Source organism: Otolemur garnettii, unplaced genomic scaffold (assembly GCF_000181295.1).
Source record: "Otolemur garnettii isolate 467f Iridium unplaced genomic scaffold, OtoGar3 scaffold00032, whole genome shotgun sequence".
NCBI classification, from domain to species: Eukaryota; Metazoa; Chordata; class Mammalia; order Primates; family Galagidae; genus Otolemur; species Otolemur garnettii.
This window is the reverse complement of record NW_003852427.1, coordinates 6,787,760-6,804,333: the sequence shown is the minus strand read 5'-3', so window position 1 is coordinate 6,804,333 and position 16,574 is coordinate 6,787,760. Positions and strand designations below refer to the sequence as shown.

Genomic DNA, 16,574 nt, shown 5'->3' with positions numbered 1-16,574 from the left:
GCCATCATTGTTGTTTGGCGTGTCCGGGCTGGGGATTCGAACCCGCCACCTTAGGTGTACGTGGCTGGCGCCTTAGCCGGTTGAGCCACAGGCGCCGAGCCTAGGGCTGGATTTTGAACCCGCCACCTCTGGCATATGGGGCCAGCTTCCTACTCCTTTGAGCCACAGGTGCTGCCCACTGATGAATTTTTTTTTATGATTTTCTTTCTCCATTAACTGTTTATTAACCTTGGAAGGCACTTATAAGGATACTATACTCTGTCAGCCTAGGTCCCAGAAGAATTTTTTTGTCTATAATTTGTGATTTTGATGTTCTAAAGCTATAGGGCACTTTGAGGGTCTGTGGTTATGTTATCAAAAGTATTCTTTCTGGTAATGTTAGAATTAGACTGCATAATTTTCCTTGCTTTCCATATAAGGACAATCAGTTACATTTATTAAGGCAGATCATTAATGTGGACCTCTCTTTCATATGTATTTAATCTATAATTTAGCTATAAATTATAAACATTTAAAGCTATATGCTTTCTTATACATACTGCTTTAACTGCATTCTATAAGTTGTTATATATATATTTTTCATTATCTTCAGTTCAAAATAGTTTCTAATTATCAAATATTAATTAGAAACTATTAATTTGGGGGCATTTTAGATGTATATTTTTTCTTGATTTCCAATTTAAATCTGTGATGGCCAGGGATCTGTATATTATTTCAGTTCTTAAAAATTTACACAAGTTTGATTTATGGTCTCTTTGGTGAATATTTTTATATGTACTTGAAAAGAATATGTGTTCTGTAATTAATTTCTTCTAGTAAAATTTTTCCTTTACATATTTTGAGACTTGTTATTTGGTGCATAAATTCATTGTTGTTCTATCTTCCTGGTAAATTTATCCTTTTAAAATCTTTCTGTTTGGTAATATTCCTTGTCTTAATTTCTACTTTGTCTGATGTGAATATAACCATAACCAGTTTCTTATGGTTAATGTTTGCATGGTGTATTTTTTTTCTTTTTTTCTTTTTAATTGAAGCCTATCTATGCTCTTTAATTTAAGTGTGTCTTGTCCATATCATATGCATGGGTCTTTTGTCCAATTTGGACAGTCTTTCATTTTCAAGAGTAGTGCTTAGTCCATTTGTCTTTATTTTTTATTTTAGTTTTTTAGTCTGAAAAACTTTATTTTCCCTTTATTTGAAGTTTTATTTTTCCTTTTTTCACTTATTTTATCATAGCTAATCTATAGATTCAGCACATTTGCATTGCTACATGTATTTAGGTCTCATTTTACAGTAAGGAAAGCCCTTATTTGAAAGGGTTTTGTTTGTTTGGCCAGGTTAAAAATTCTGGATGGGCTTGGTACACTGGCCTGTAATGTGATGCCTTTAACACTAGCTCTTTGGGAGGTTATGCAGGGGGATGGTTTGAGCTAGGAGTTAAAGACCAGGCTGGACAACACAGGAGAACCCTGTCTCTACAAAAATTTTTTTTTTAAAATTAGTCTGATGTGGTGTATGCCTTTTCTTAGCTACTTGGGAAGCTGAGGTGGATCACCCAGAAGTTCAAAAGTATAATGTAGTGAACTCTGATTGCACCACTGCTCTCTAGCCTGGGTGACAGAGTGAAATGTTATCTCTTTAAAAATTAAACACACACACACTTGGATGTACAGTGTTTTTGCTTTCCTTTGTTACTTATGCTATTCCATCATCAATGGGCTTGTACTTTTTTTGACATGAAGGACATGAAGTATGCTATCATTCTATACTTTGCTCCTCTGTGTGTACCCTCTGGCTGCTTGAATTTTTTTTTTCATTGTTGAAGATTTCCAGCAGTTTGATTATGCTGTACCTTATGTGGTTATTTTTCTTTCCTTTTTAAAAATTCTTACCCCAGCCATAACTCTGTATGTATTATGACCTGTGCCCATATTTGGCATTGCCTCTAAACAGTCACCAATCTTTGTCAACTTAAGACAACCACATCTCGTGGAGAGTATTTATGTATTTATTTAGTTGAGGCCGAGTGTCATTTTGTCACATTGGTATAGTGTAGTGGCATCATAGCTCACAGCAACCTCAAACTCTTGGACTCGAGTGATTGTATTGCCTTAGCCTCCCAAGTAGCTGGGACTACAGGCACCTACCATAGTGCCTGGCTATTTTTAGAGACCGGGTCTGATTTTGGCTCTGGCTCTGGCTCTGGTTCTGGCTGGTCTTGAACTTGTGAGGTCAGGCAATCCACCCACCTTGGCCTCCCAAGAGTGCTAGGATTACAGTTGTGAGCCACTGCGACTGGCCTTCTCTGTGAGCTCTTAAAAGGTATAACTTGTGTTTATTTCTAGCTTAATAAATTATATCTGTATTGTTTCTTAAACCATCCTTTTCCCTCTAAAATTGAAATATCTCTTTTGTCATAGGTTAAGTTCTTTGTAAGTGGATCTATTTCTGTACTTTGGTTTTTTATATTACTTGTTTTCTTTTTCTTCTCTTCTCCCTTTCCCTTCTTTTCTCCTCCTTTCCTCCTTTTTGACAGGATCCTGCTGTATTACCAGACTGAAATTCAGTGGTATGTTCACAGCTTACTGCAACCTTGAACTCCTGGGCTTAAAGCAGGAGCCTCAGCCTCCTAAGTAGCTAGGACTACAAGTTCACACCACCATGCCTGGCTTTTAAAGTTTTTTTGTAGAAACAGATTTTCACTGTGTTGTTCAGACTGGTCTCAAACACCTGGCCTCAAGTGATTCTTACACCTGGACCTCCCAAAGTGCTTGGATTCCTTATGTAAACCACTGTGTATGGGCTCTTATTTCTGATAACATGTTGTTTTTCACTTCCTTTGTAGGAAGTTTATTATTTCTAATGCAAATTTCTGTACTCTGTGTTTCGAGCTCTTCATATATATAACTGGTGGAAGTATATATTGATCCTGTTACTTTGGGAATTAAAGAAAATTTTGGTCACCATGTTTAGAGCACATTCACAATTCTAGGCTCCAGATAGGAGTGGGTAAATGGCTTCTTCTTCAGCTTTGTGCCATATTTTTATAAAGTAGGTTGCAAAATATTTGAGCTTTGGCCTAGAGGCTAAAAGTTACTCTAGACCTGCTCAGTTGGCTCCTAGTCATCATCATCATCTTGAGTTCTCAGGGCCTTACACATTTTCAGCATAGCAGAGCCTTGAACACATATCATGGCCTTCTTCCTTCTTCACCCTTTCTTACCAATGTAATCTTCTTTCAAATTTTCTGTTTACTTTAAAAACAAAACCTCTCAGATGCTAATGTGATGAGACAGGGAAATAGTATTATGTACCAAAAAAAAATATTTTCATATTTGGAAGAAGGCCAAGTGGTTCTCCTCAATAAAAGGTTATTAAAGAGACATATGCCCAACCAGAATGGGTTAAAATAAAACAACTGAGAATGCTTAGTATTGATGAGGATGTGAAACATCTGGAGATTTCAAACATTGCGGCTAGAAGTATAATTTACTTTATTTGTTTTTGGAAATTGTTTGGCATTGTCTGCTAATCATTGACATATGTGTATAATGTGTTAATAAGTTCACAATTGGGTATATAAAACAAAGAAGAGTGTTTATATCCTTCAGAACGTATGTACAGTTATGTTTGTGATAGTCCTAAATGGGTAATAAATTGTGGAATAGTCATACAATGAAATACTAACCAACAATTCTAAAAAAGAATTACTAATACACATGCACATAAATGTGTTTGAATCTTACTGATACTACTTTGCTTAAAAGAATCAAAAAGATACCACCATTTATGTGATTTTCAAAAACATGTCAAGCCAATTTTATGATAATAAGTATCAGAATAATACCCTTTGTGCTAGGGATGGTGACTGACTAAAAGGAGCATGAGGGAGCCTGTGTCAATTCTGGAAATGTTTTATATCTTTATCTTGGTTATGGTTATCCGGATGTATGTATTTGTGAACATTAATCAAGGTATAACTTAAATTTATGTGTTACACTATGTAATTAGTATATATCAACACACTCAACTTTTACAATCTTTTATTTCTATGCCTTTCCTATTGCTCCTACCCAAGGAAATCTCAGTCCTGCCTCTGGACTGCTAACTGGACTCACATTAAATTTGCCTCATGAGTTGAGAAAAATTAAGACTTTTTGATACTGTACTTTTTAAAAACTAATTCAGAACATGATATTTATTAGAGTCATTTGTTTTAAATCTTGCAAGTTTTTATAATTTTTTTTGTTAAGAATTCTTTTGAATTTATTTTTAGGTATTTTTAGTTGTAAACAGTTACTTATCCATTTGTGTTGCCTAGTTATTACAGTATTAAAAGGTTATTTTGTACATTTATCTTTTGTTAGCCACCGTGTTCAATTTTTCTTTTGTTAATCTTTTGAATCACTTTATTGGAGATTATTAGTTTTTCTTATCTGTAGAGATGGAGAAATGTCTTTACTAATATTTTCCTGATTTTTGCTTTAACTGAAAACTTTAAACCTATGTTAAATGGTTAGGGGTTTATCCATGCCTTATTTATTCCTTGAAGTTGAAATGCCTAAAGTATTTAAACATCAGATATATTTATTTTAGTCTCTCTCTCTCTCTTTTTTTTTTGGAGACAGAGTCTCACTTGGTCACCCTTGGTGGAATGCCATAGTATCTTAGATCACAACAACCTCATTCTCTTGCTTTCAAGTGATCTTCTTGCCTAGTCTCCCAGGTAGCTGGGATTACATGCACCTGCTACAACGCCTGGCTATTTTTTAGAGATGAGGTCTCGCTCTGGCTCAGGCTGATCTTGAACCTGTGAGCTCAGGCAGTCCATCTGCCTTGACCTCTCAAGTGCTGGGGTTACAGGGGTGAGCCACCATCCCTGGCATAGTCTTTATCTTCTTTAAATAGATTTCATCTAATCCTAGTTTTCTTAGAATTTTTTTATTTGGATTAGCAATGGAATTTTATCAGATATCTTACCATCTAGTAATATAATCATTTATTTTTCCTTTTTTGGATAAGATCAGGTATTTGATTTCCTTATATTGAACCATTCTTACATTTCTGGAAAAAAGTGGTTTCTCTTATATATTATGTGTTCTCCTTTTATACATTGGTGAATTAGGTTTTATGATACTCAGAAAGTTTATTTGTATATGTAAGTTTTAATATTATCTATACTTGTTTAATAATTATGAACTTTGTAGAATTTGTAAGGTCAAGTTTATGTTCACTCTTTTGTGAACAAATCTCTGAGACCTTGTAGCTTACCTTGTATTGGCCTATGAAAATGGGGAAATTTCTGATTTTATTAGGCTACAGAGAAATAATTTCAGGTAAGTAATTTTCTTGTTCAGACAGCCACACAAACACAGAAACTTTTTTGAAAATTTATTTGCTATAATACTAAGGTTTTTTTTTTAAGTTTTCTTTTTATATTTTTTTCCCACAGTCCGTCGTGGATGACTGGATTGAATCATATAAACAAGACAGGGACATCGCACTTCTGGATTTAATCAACTTTTTTATCCAGTGTTCAGGATGTCGAGGTACAGAATGTTAGAATAAATGATGTACATTTGAGCCTGTCAGTCCAGCAATACGACTTTTACTTCACCTCTGCTAGTCATATATAATTCATCCTAAAATTGTTTTGTAACTTTTTATGATAGAGAAAATTATTGGTTAAGTTATTTAAGGATATTCTGTTTTTGTTCTAGTCTAGTTTTGCTCCTATAAAATAATATTTCTGTTTATGAAATTTGGGAAAGAAATCTTAAAATTTATTCAGTAGCTTTATGAATTGATTTTTTAAAACATAAGCTCTTACAATTTTTATTCTTATTATTTGTACATATACTCATTATTAGCATGTGTGCTAGATGTCCACATTTTTTTATTTTGCATCCTTGCCAGTAATTTGGTCCTTATTTCATAGATACTTGAAGCTTAGTTAATTTTCTCAGGTTAATAGAAGTAGCAGAATTAGGTGTTAAGTTTATAACAGTGTGAAATTTTATTTTTAATCATTGTAAAAGGTATTTTTTTCCTAGAATTCTTAAATCTTAATGAGTTAAATGGTACTACATGGGAAATTCATTTGTTAAATTGTCATTTTCTGTTTTTTAATACACAAAGATAGTAAATCTTTTATCACTTTTATCTTTTTTTCCCTCACTTTTATTTTTTGATTGCTGATCAAGTTTGTTACTTATTTATGGTCAACATATCTTTTACCATATTGACTTAGGTGGTTTACCAAATATTTACAGCATACCTATATTGTACCAGATTCTGTGCAGAGTATATTCAAAGGTTTTCAAGGCAGTCTGTTCCCTTAGGTAGCATTAAAAGTATATGTAATTTTTTAAAAGATTCGTTATAGTAAAGAACAAAGAGAAAAATAAAAATAATTGAAGTGCTTAGTGCCATGATAAGAGTAATAAAACCGGGTACTGTTTAATGACTGTTTATAGTGTGCGTTAAGCCATTTTCTTTACATGAGCTCATTTAATCTTTTTTTTTTTTTTTGAGGGGGGCAATTTTTGATGGGGCTGGGTTTGAACCCGCCACCTCCAGTATATGGGGCCGACACCCTACTCCTTTGAGGCACAGGCACTGCCCAACATTTAATCTTTTTTTAACAGTCCTATCAGGCAGATGTGATTTTTTTTTATTTTATAGATCAGGAAAGTAGGAATAAGGATTTAGGTAGTTTATTTGCAGTCATTAACAGTAAGTGCCAAATTCAAGATTTCAGAGTCAGGGTGTCTGAACTGAAGTCTATCTCTAAGCACATGATACAGTGGTAATTAAAAAAGAAGGGATGCTGCTAATTTAGCCCAGGTTATGTGAATGTGGAGAAATGGTGAAAAATACATCCTAGAGAAAGCAAACCCTAAGTAAGAGTGAGATTAAAAGCCGCAGTGCCTGTGGCTCAAGGAGTAGGGCACCAGCCCCATATGTCAATATACTGGAGATGGTGGGTTCAAACCTGGCCCTGGCCAAAAAAAAAAAAAAAAGTTTTATGGCGGGTGCCTGTCATCCCAGCTACTTGGGAGGCTGAGGCAAGAGAATCACCTAAGTCCCAAGAGCTAGAGGTTGCTGTGAGCTGTGACGCCACAGCACTCTAGCAAGGGTGACAAAGTGAGGCGTTGTCTCTAAAAAAAAATAAATAAAAAAAAATAAAAGATGAGTAAAAGGAAGTTGGAAGGCAAAAAGGTAATACATTGTGCCAAAAATCCTGGAGCCAAAAAAGCCTTTAAAAAGGCAGAGTTATGTGAGTGAAACAACTTATAGATTTTAAAATTCCTCTTTTGGAAATTTATTCCCATGATTCAAAAGACTTTTAAAGTTATATGATATAATCTTTGCCATATCTGCCTTACCATCCATCTACAAAGTTAACTGCTCTTAACTAGTTTGTTGTGTATCCTCCTGTGTGCCTGCCTGTTTGATTTCCATATCAATAGTTAGGAATACTCTTTCCTTCCTTCTCCAACTGTCTTAAACAAATGATACTTGTGCATAGAGATCTTTCTCCTCCTTTTTTTTTTTTTATATAGCATTGTTGCATTCCTTTTGTGTATATAGACTGCATGTACAAAAATTAAGAAGTCTTCTATTAAAAGGTCATTATGTTACTTGTAGTTGTTTGTTATTAAAAACAGTATTGTAGGCTCAGCGTCTGTGGCTCAAGTGGCTAAGGCACCAGCCACATACACCTAAGGTGGAGGGTTCGAATCCAGCCGGGGCCTGCCAAGCAACAGTGATAGCTGCAACCAAAAAATAGCCGGGCGTTGTGGCGGGCACCTGTGGTCCCAGCTATTTGGGAGGCGGAGGCAGGAGACTTCCTTGAGCCCAGGCGTTGGTTGGAGGTTGCTGTGAGCTTCGATGCCACAGCACTTTACCCAGCGGGGCAGCTTGAGGCTCTGTCTCAAAAAAAAAAAAAAAAACCCAAAAACAGTATTGTAATGAGTAACGTTATGTATACCTTATTTGTTCTTTATGAAAATGCTGTAAGGAAATGTATATGTTAGTTATATATCATATTGCCAAATTGCCAGCTATCGGAATTGTACGTCCCTTTACTCTCCATCAATAATATATTAAAATATCTGTTGCTTCTTAGCTTTTTCAACAAAATGTATTTATCAAGTTTTTGGATTAGTTTTATGAATGATTTGAAAATAATATAATATCTGTGGGGTTTTTTTTAAGCATTTTGAATTTCACATAACATACAACTAACCATTTTAAATTATACAATTCAGTGGCATTTAGGGCATTCATAATGTTGTGCATCTGTCTTAGTTTGGGTTGCTATAACACAGTACCATTGACTGAGTGGCTTATAAACAACAGAAGCTTGTCTCTCAAAGTTCTGGAGGCTAGAAGTCTGAGGTCAGGGTCCAAGAACCTTCTACAGACTTTTATCAGAGTTGTATTATCCTCCTGTGGAGAAAAGACAAGAGCATTCTTAGGCTCTTCCTCACCTTTCTCCTTTTTTAAGGTTGGGTCTCTGTGTATTGCCTAGGCCAGTCTCAAAGTTCTCTGCTGAAGCGATCTTCTCAAGTAGTTGGGAATTGAGGCTGGTGCCTTGCTTATGGGAGTCTTGTTCTCATTTGTGAGGACTGCATCCTCATTACGAGGACTCCCCTTCTAATACTGCCACATTGGGGATTAGGATTTCAATATTCAAATTTGAGGAGGACCCAAAAATTCAGCAACCCTCTGCAGCAAGTGGCATCTCTTTTGTGTTTCACAACTTTTAAAAGCATCCCAGAAGTGTACTCCATATGTGTTGTGATCACTTTTCATTCTTTTCTTCCTCTATCCCCTGGCAACCGATAATCTTCTGTTCCTATGGATTTGTCTATTTTGGTCATTTTTTGTAAAAGGAACCGTATAATATGTGACTTATGTCTGACTTCTTTCACTTACCATTCGTTTTGAGTTTTGTTTAAAAAGTTGTAGCATGTATCAATAATTCATTTCTTTTTGGCTGAATATATGTATATAACACAATTTATTTTTCCATTCATCTCTTGTGAGTTGTTTTTGCCTTTTGGCTGTTGTGAATATTGCTACCTTGCACATTGATAAACGAGTATCTGAATAACTGGTCTGGAGTCTTTGGATTGTAAATCGTTAGTAGAATTCTTGGATCACTTGGTAATTCTGCTGCAACTATTTGAAGATCTATCAAACTTGTTTCTACAGTTCCTATATTATTTTATATTCCTAACAGAAGAGTATAAACGTTCTTATTTTTTACATTCTGAAAGACTGCTGTCCCTAGCCCCTGGGTCACACAGCAGGAGGTTAGTGGCAGCAAGTAATTGAAGCTTCCTCTGTATTTAAAGCTACTTCCCATTGCTCATATCACTGCCTGAGCCCTGCCAACTGTCAGACCTTCACCACTGAACCCCCCCTTCCACATCCACCCATGGGAAAATTCTTTTGTGAAACCCATCCATGATGCCAAAAAGGTTTGGGGACCACTGCTCTACAACATTTGTCATTTTACTTTTTATAAAATTATATCTATTCTATTAGGCGTAAGTGTATCATTGTAGTTTTAATTTGTGCTTTCCTAGTGATAATGATATGGAACAATTTTCATGTGGCTTTCTTTTTGGCATTTCTATATGTATACTTTTTATTTTATGTTATTTTATTTTTTGAGGCAGTCTTACTATGTTACCCTCGGTAGAGCGCTGTGGCCTCACAGCTCGCAGCAACCTCAAACTCTTGGGCTTAAGCGATTTTCTTGCCTCAGCCTCCCAAGTAGCTAGGCATTTGTCACAATGCCTGGCTATTTTCTTGTTACAGCTGTCATTGTTGTTTAGCTATCTTGGGCCGGGATCGAACCCGCCAGCCTCAGTTCATGTGACTGGCATCATAACCAGTGTGCTACAGATGTACAGCCATTTCTTTTCTTTTTTTTTCCATTTTTGGCCTGGGCTGGGTTTGAACCTGCCACCTCCAGCATATGGGACCGGCGCCCTACCCTTTTGAGCCACAGGAGCCGCCCAAGCCATTTCTATATATTTTTGAAGAAATGTACATTCAAATCCTTTGCTCATTTTAAAATTAGATTATGTCCTTATTGATGAACAATATGAGTTCTTTTTTTCTGCAGTTTTTTTGGCCAGGGCTGGATTTGAACCCGCCACCTCCGGCATATGGGGTTGGAGCCCTACCCCTATGAGCCACAGGCGCTGGGCATGAGTTCTTTATATATCCTGATTGCAACCCTTTCAAGGATATCAGTTGCCATACTTTTCTCCCATTCTCTAGGTTGTCCTCTATTTTTTTCTACTTTTTAAATGACATCCTTTGATGCACAAAGATTTAAATTTTATTGGATCCAGTTCATCTGTTATTTATTTTTTGCTCATGCTTGTGCAATTAAATCTAAGAACCCACTGCCAAATCCAAGGTCATGAAGATTTACCCCTTTGTTTATTTTTAATTGTCTTATATTTTAGACTTTAGATTTAGGTTGTTAATCCATGATTAATTTTTCTAAGTTTGTCTCTGATAAACGAAGGAGAAGAACATTTCAGTTCTTTTTTTTTTTTTTTTTTTTTTTGGTCACTTCTTAGTTCGTACCTTTGCCCATTTTTCTTTTAACTACCTTTAAAATTCCTTAAAAGGCATCTTTCGGTAAAGTAAATTTTAAAATGTTTTGCTTAAAGAGGCATACATGTGGCTGGGGGGTGATGGCTCATGCCTATAATCCTAGCACTTTGAGAGACTAAGGCAGAAGAATCACTTGAGCACAGAGTTTAAGACTAGCCTAAACAAAAGCAAGACCTAACTATACTAAAAATAGAAAAAGCTGGGCATTGTGGTAGATTCTTACAGTCCCAGTGACTCTGGAGGCTGAGGCAGGAGAATCGCTTGGACCCAGGAGTTTGAGGTTTTTGTGAGGATTCTAGCTTGCAGCAAAGAAGTGAAACTCTCTCAAAAACAAAATCCAAAAAACAAAGAGAGAGAGCGACATAAATGTGTACTTTCCTAATGTGATTATCAATGAAAGTACAATTTTTGTATCAATAGAATATAGTGAAAGTCCCTAGAGTGGTGAGTCAGGAAAAAAGATAACAACATTAAACTCCTGATATAGACCTAAGGACTTATGAGACATTAGTAAATGTATCTTAAAACCCTATACTTAGTTGCCCTTTTTTTGTCCCTTTTTTTTTTTGAGACCGATTCTCAAGCTGTCACTCTGGGTAGAGTACCACAGTGTCATAGCTCACAAGTAAACTCTAACCCATGCTCAAGCCATCCTCCTGCCTCAGTTTTTCTATTTTTAATAGAGACGGGGGTCTCACTTTTCCTCAGGGTGATCTTGAACTCAAGAGCTCAAGTAATCCACCCACCTCAGCCTCCCACAGTGCTAGGATTATAGGCGTGAATCATTGCACCCTGCCAATTGCCATTTTTTTAACCTATCAAATTGGCAGAAGTTAAAAATTATGGCAATACTCTGTTAGTGAGGATGAAAGGAAACTAAACATTGGTATATTGTTGGTTGGAAAATAAATTGGTTAATAACTGTTAATACAGGGTGACCATAAAGTTCACGTGCAATTTAAAATAATGTGCCATTTACACATGTACGTGTCCTTTATTGCTACCCTGTGTAAAGGGATTTGGCCATATATACCAAAAGTACCTTTGTGTTTTTTTTTGCGTAACTATCTGACTTTGGGGATTTTTGCCTTGAAAAATATACCTGTAGTGATAAGAAATAAGTATGCATAGTTAGTCAGTGAAACATTGTTTTAGTTGAAAAATATAGGAAACAGAATTGAAAATGCTCATATATAGGACAGTGATTAGATAAACACAATGGAATTTTTTTACCACTATAAAAAAAATGAAGATGGTATCTATGAACTGATACAAGGCGATTTCCTGGATATATATATATTTTTTTTTTTTTTTTTTTGAGACAGAGCCTCAAGCTGTCCCCCTGGGTAGAGTGCCGTGGCATCTCAGCTCACAGCAACCTCCAACTCCTGGGCTCAAGCGAGTCTCCTGCCTCCGCCTCCCAAGTAGCTGGGACCACAGGCGCCCGCCACAACGCCCGGCTATTTTTTGGTTGCAGCCGTCGTTGTTTTGGCGGGTCCAGGCTGGGGATTTGAACCTTAGGTGTACGTGGCTGGCGCCTTAGCCGGTTGAGCTATAGGCGCCGAGCCGATATATTTTAATAGACAAAATGGAGTGTACAAAAGAATATCTAAAGTATGTAACTTTTTCTGTAATGAGATATACACATATTTCTGCTAATTTGACAAAAAAGAAATACAGGAAGGGATAAACCAGAGAATAATGAGCCTGGTTACCTACCAGAATATGTGCACACAGGTGAAGTGCAAAATTTAGAGAAATTGAGGTGAGAGAATGATATTTAATTTGAAGGTGATTTTTGAATAGTTTGAACTTTTGAAGCTATGTTAATGTTTCACATCCTCAAAATAAGGAAAATCAACAAAGATGGGGGTAGAATTCTAAAATTGGTTGCCAACAGAACAAATGACCCATTCTATAATAACACAACTTCATTTAGGTGTGTAATAGCACTACCCAAATACCTTTTGCACTCAGTGCTCTAAAACTTGTTTGGGGAAAATTCTGATGAAGAAAACAGTATTTACCTAATCTCAAAGTGTCTCCTTCCAAGAAATTTACTATTACAGTATTAACTCAAATTAATTCTAGGTGTGGGGGGCTGGTGAACTAGGGAACTGGAAGAGGAGTGGAGGGAGGGAAATGGAGGGTTATGGTGTATGGCACAACTCTTGGGGTATTTACATAGTATAAGTATACCACAGCTTATTAATCTATTCCGGGTTGATGGGCATTTAGCTTGTTTCTAAATGTTCGTGATTGTAAATTGAGCTGCAATAAGCAATCTAGTGCAAATGACCTTTTTGGTTGGATCCTTTCCTGGTTTTGGTATTAGGGTAATGTCTGCTTCAAATTGGTTCTGCAGTATAGGTATAAGCTCTTCCTTGAAGGTTTGATAGAATTCCAATGTGAAGCCATCTGGTCCAGGGCTTGTTTTTTTTTGTTGTTGTTGTTGTTGTTGTTGTTGTTGTTTTTAGAAGCTTTTTAATTGTTTCTTCATCTCAGTGGTTGATAGTTGGTCTGTTCAAGTGATATATTTCTTTCTCCATGAGTCTAGCAGGGATGATATGATTCTAGGTATTTGTCCATTTTGTCCACATTGTCAAGTTTCTGGACTTAGGGTTTTTTTGTAATAGTCAGAGATAACATCTTATATCACTATGCTATCTGTTATTTCTCCTTTTTTATTTCTGAGATCTTACTTTTCTGTTTCTAGTTAATCTGGTAAAAGGTTTATTGATTTTCTTTTTTATCTTCTTGAAGATTTGACTTTTTGTTTCATTGATTTCCTGAATGATTCTTTTGTTTTCAGTTTCATTTATTTCTTATCTCCTTTTTGGTTATTTCATTTCTTCTGCTAGGTTTGCTATTGGATTGCTCTTCCTATTCCATTTCCTTGAGATCATTGTTTAGACTGTTTATGTACTCCCTCTGTGTTTTGGGGTGTAGACATCTAATGTGATAAATTTCCCACTTTGGACTGCTTTTACAGTATCCGTCAGATTTTGGTAGCTTATAGCTTCGTTGTTATGTTTGAGGAATTTAACAATTTCCTCTTTCATTCTTCCTTGACCCAACTGTTATTCCGCATAAGGTTGTTTAGTCCATGCCTTTGGATGGGGATGAAAATTTTTTTGTTGTTGAATTTCACCTTTATTGCCTTGCGGCCTGAGAAGATACGAGATATAATTTTAATTCTTTGAATTTTGTTGAGGTTTGATTTTTGTCCTATGATATGATCTATTTTAGAGTATGATTCATGTGCTGACAAGAAGATCATATAGTCATTAACCCTGGGATGATATGTTCTGTATATGTCTATTAAGCAAAAGCTTTCTAGGGTTGCATTTATGGTTTTTGTTTTCTTGTTTAATTTCTGTTCAGAGGTTCTATCCAGCTTTGTCAGAGGGGTGTTAAAGTCTTTAGCTATTATGTTGTTGTAGGATGTCTTTTTTTTTTTTTTTTCAGAACAATTACATCCATTTCATAAATGTGGGAGCATTGAAGTTGGGTGCATTAATATTGAGAATTGAAATGTCCTAAGGTTGTATTGTCCCCTTTCCCTGTATAAAGTGCCCATCATTGTCTTTTTAGTTACTTTAAATTTTCTTGTATCTGAAAATAAGATTGCGACCCCCTCCTGTCTTCTGATTTTCATTTGCCTGAAATATTGTTTTCCTACCCTTCATCCTTTGTCTTGTCTTGTGCCATGCTTGAGGTTTAGGTGTGTTTCCTGGAGATAGCATGTAGATATCTTGTGCTTTTTTATCCAGTCAGCCAGCCTATGCCTCTTCAGTGGTAAAGTCAACCTATTTACATTGATTGAGAGAATTGATAAGTATTGCGGAATTCTGTTTATCTTATTTTGTCAAAGTTTGTCGTTTAGTTTTAGCCTTTGCACCACTGTTGAAGGACAGAACAAAGGTTTTGTCCTTTAGTTTCTGGATGTTTACTTTTCTGGTGGCCCATTGTGATCATCAGTGTGGAGAACAGGTCTGAGTATTTTCTGTAGAGCTGGTCTTGTTGGCGTGAATTTTCTCAGTCTTTGTATGTCAGTAAAGGATTTGATTTCTCCATTCAATTTGAAGCTTATTTTACCAGGATATAGAATTCGGGGCTCAAAATTGTTTTGGTTAAGAAAGTTAAAGGTAGATGACCACTGTCCTTTGGCTTGAAAATTTGTAGGTGAAAACTCCATTGTCACCTTGATGGATCTTCCTCTGTAGGTCAATTGGCACTTACTCCTGCCTGCTTGCAGAATTTTCTCTTTGGTGTTGACTTTGGATAGATTCATTACAGTGTGTCTTGAATATGCTCTGTTTGTGTTGATATGACCTAGGGTATGGTATCCCTCTAAAAGGAGTGTGTCAGAATCTTTGGTGGTACTTGAGAAATTATCATTTATGATATTCTTCAGTAGGGCTTCCATTCCTTTCAATCGTTCTTTTCCCATTGAGGGAGTCTTGTAATTTATATGCTTCAACACTTTGTGAAGTCCCATAATCTTCTGAGCTATTTTTCTTCAGTTTTTCTCTTCTTTTCTACCTCTTATTAAGTGCCTGGATTAGTTGATGGAGTCTTATCCTCTAGCTCTGAGATTCCTTTCTTCTCTTTATCCTAGTCTGTTACTGATACGTTCTTTGCATCTTTAAGTTTCCTGGTTGATTCCTTCAATTCCTTAAGCTCTGATACATCCTTTCTAATTTCTTCATGTCTTTTGTTCATTATTTGGGTCAGTTTTTGGATTTCTTTTTGGTTATTTTCCACTTTACTTTCAGTTCCCTTCATTGTTTTTACCCTCCAAAGTTTAAATTCTCTTCTGTCAGTTTCATAATTTCTACATAGGTGGAATCCTATGTGATAGCTACCTAGTGATCCCTTGGAGCAGCTGATGTGTTGTGATTTTTTTGTTGCCAGAATTTTTCTGTTGATTTCTCTGCATGTGTGGGTTCTTCTTGTTTACTTTCTTCCCCTACTTTTTCCTCTCACTTCCTGCTTGTTTTTAATTCACCTGGTTTTTGTGCTTGGGTGAAGTGTCCTTTTGGTATACAGCCAAAAGGAAGAGAAAAGAAAAAGAAGGGAGAAAAGAAAGAAAAAGAAAAGAATAAAATGAAAAAATTGAAAAAAGGGGGAGAAGAAAGAAAGAGACAGAAGTAATAGTTAAGTTTGGCAGTGTGTTTTGCCCCACTTTCTCAATTCCAGGACTCTAGGGGGCTGAGTTCTATGGTTCCCTTCATGTTAGGTGCTCTTTCCCAGCCTTAGTAAAAGCAAGGTCCTACCTCCACCAAATACAGAAAAAAGCAGTGTGTTTCAGTGGGTCTGTACCAGTATCGTTCTTCTAAAGATCAGAATTTGATACCTTAGACCATGGGCTTATGGCTTCTTTGATCCAGGCCAATGCCATGGCACCCTAGCCCAGGCTTCAAAGTGAGGCTCTTTCCCATAAAGAGAATATAGGATGAGAAAGAGTAAAAGATTTCAGAAAATAAAAATAATAAATTTAGATTAAGAAAACTAAAAATAAAATTACATACGATACAAAAAAAGGGATATCTTAGTTCAGGGGTCCTCAAACTTTTTAAATGGGGGCCAGTTCACTGTCTCTCAGACCGATGGAGAGCTAGACTGCGGGCTCCAGGACAAGTCGGCTGCTAAGCCCCAGGCAATGGCAGCAAAAACACCCGGCAGGCTGAATAAATGTCCTAGGTAGGCTGCATGTGGCCCACGGGCCTTAGTTTGAGGATGCCTGTCTTAGTTGTTTGAGAAATTTATGTGATGAGGATGAAATTAGAAAAATGTCTATCAGCTCAGAGCCCCGTAGCACAATGTTCAGCCACATACCTGGACCACCCCGGGCCAGCTAAATAACAATGACAACTGCCACAAAAAATGGCCGGGCGTTGTGGCGGGTGTCTATAGTCCTAGCT

General features: G+C 36.3%; 1 protein-coding gene across 2 annotated transcripts in view; it reads left to right on the top strand.

Annotated features, from left to right (window-relative positions):
• The window catches only part of STAG1 (stromal antigen 1), a 412,760-nt gene that overhangs the window by 188,943 nt on the left and 207,243 nt on the right, over positions 1-16,574 (top strand). For both annotated transcript variants that reach the window (XM_003789415.3, XM_023513064.1), the window contains one exon: positions 5,453-5,549. In XM_003789415.3, the coding sequence (XP_003789463.1) occupies positions 5,453-5,549 (97 nt within the window). The remainder of the gene's footprint in view (positions 1-5,452; positions 5,550-16,574) is intronic.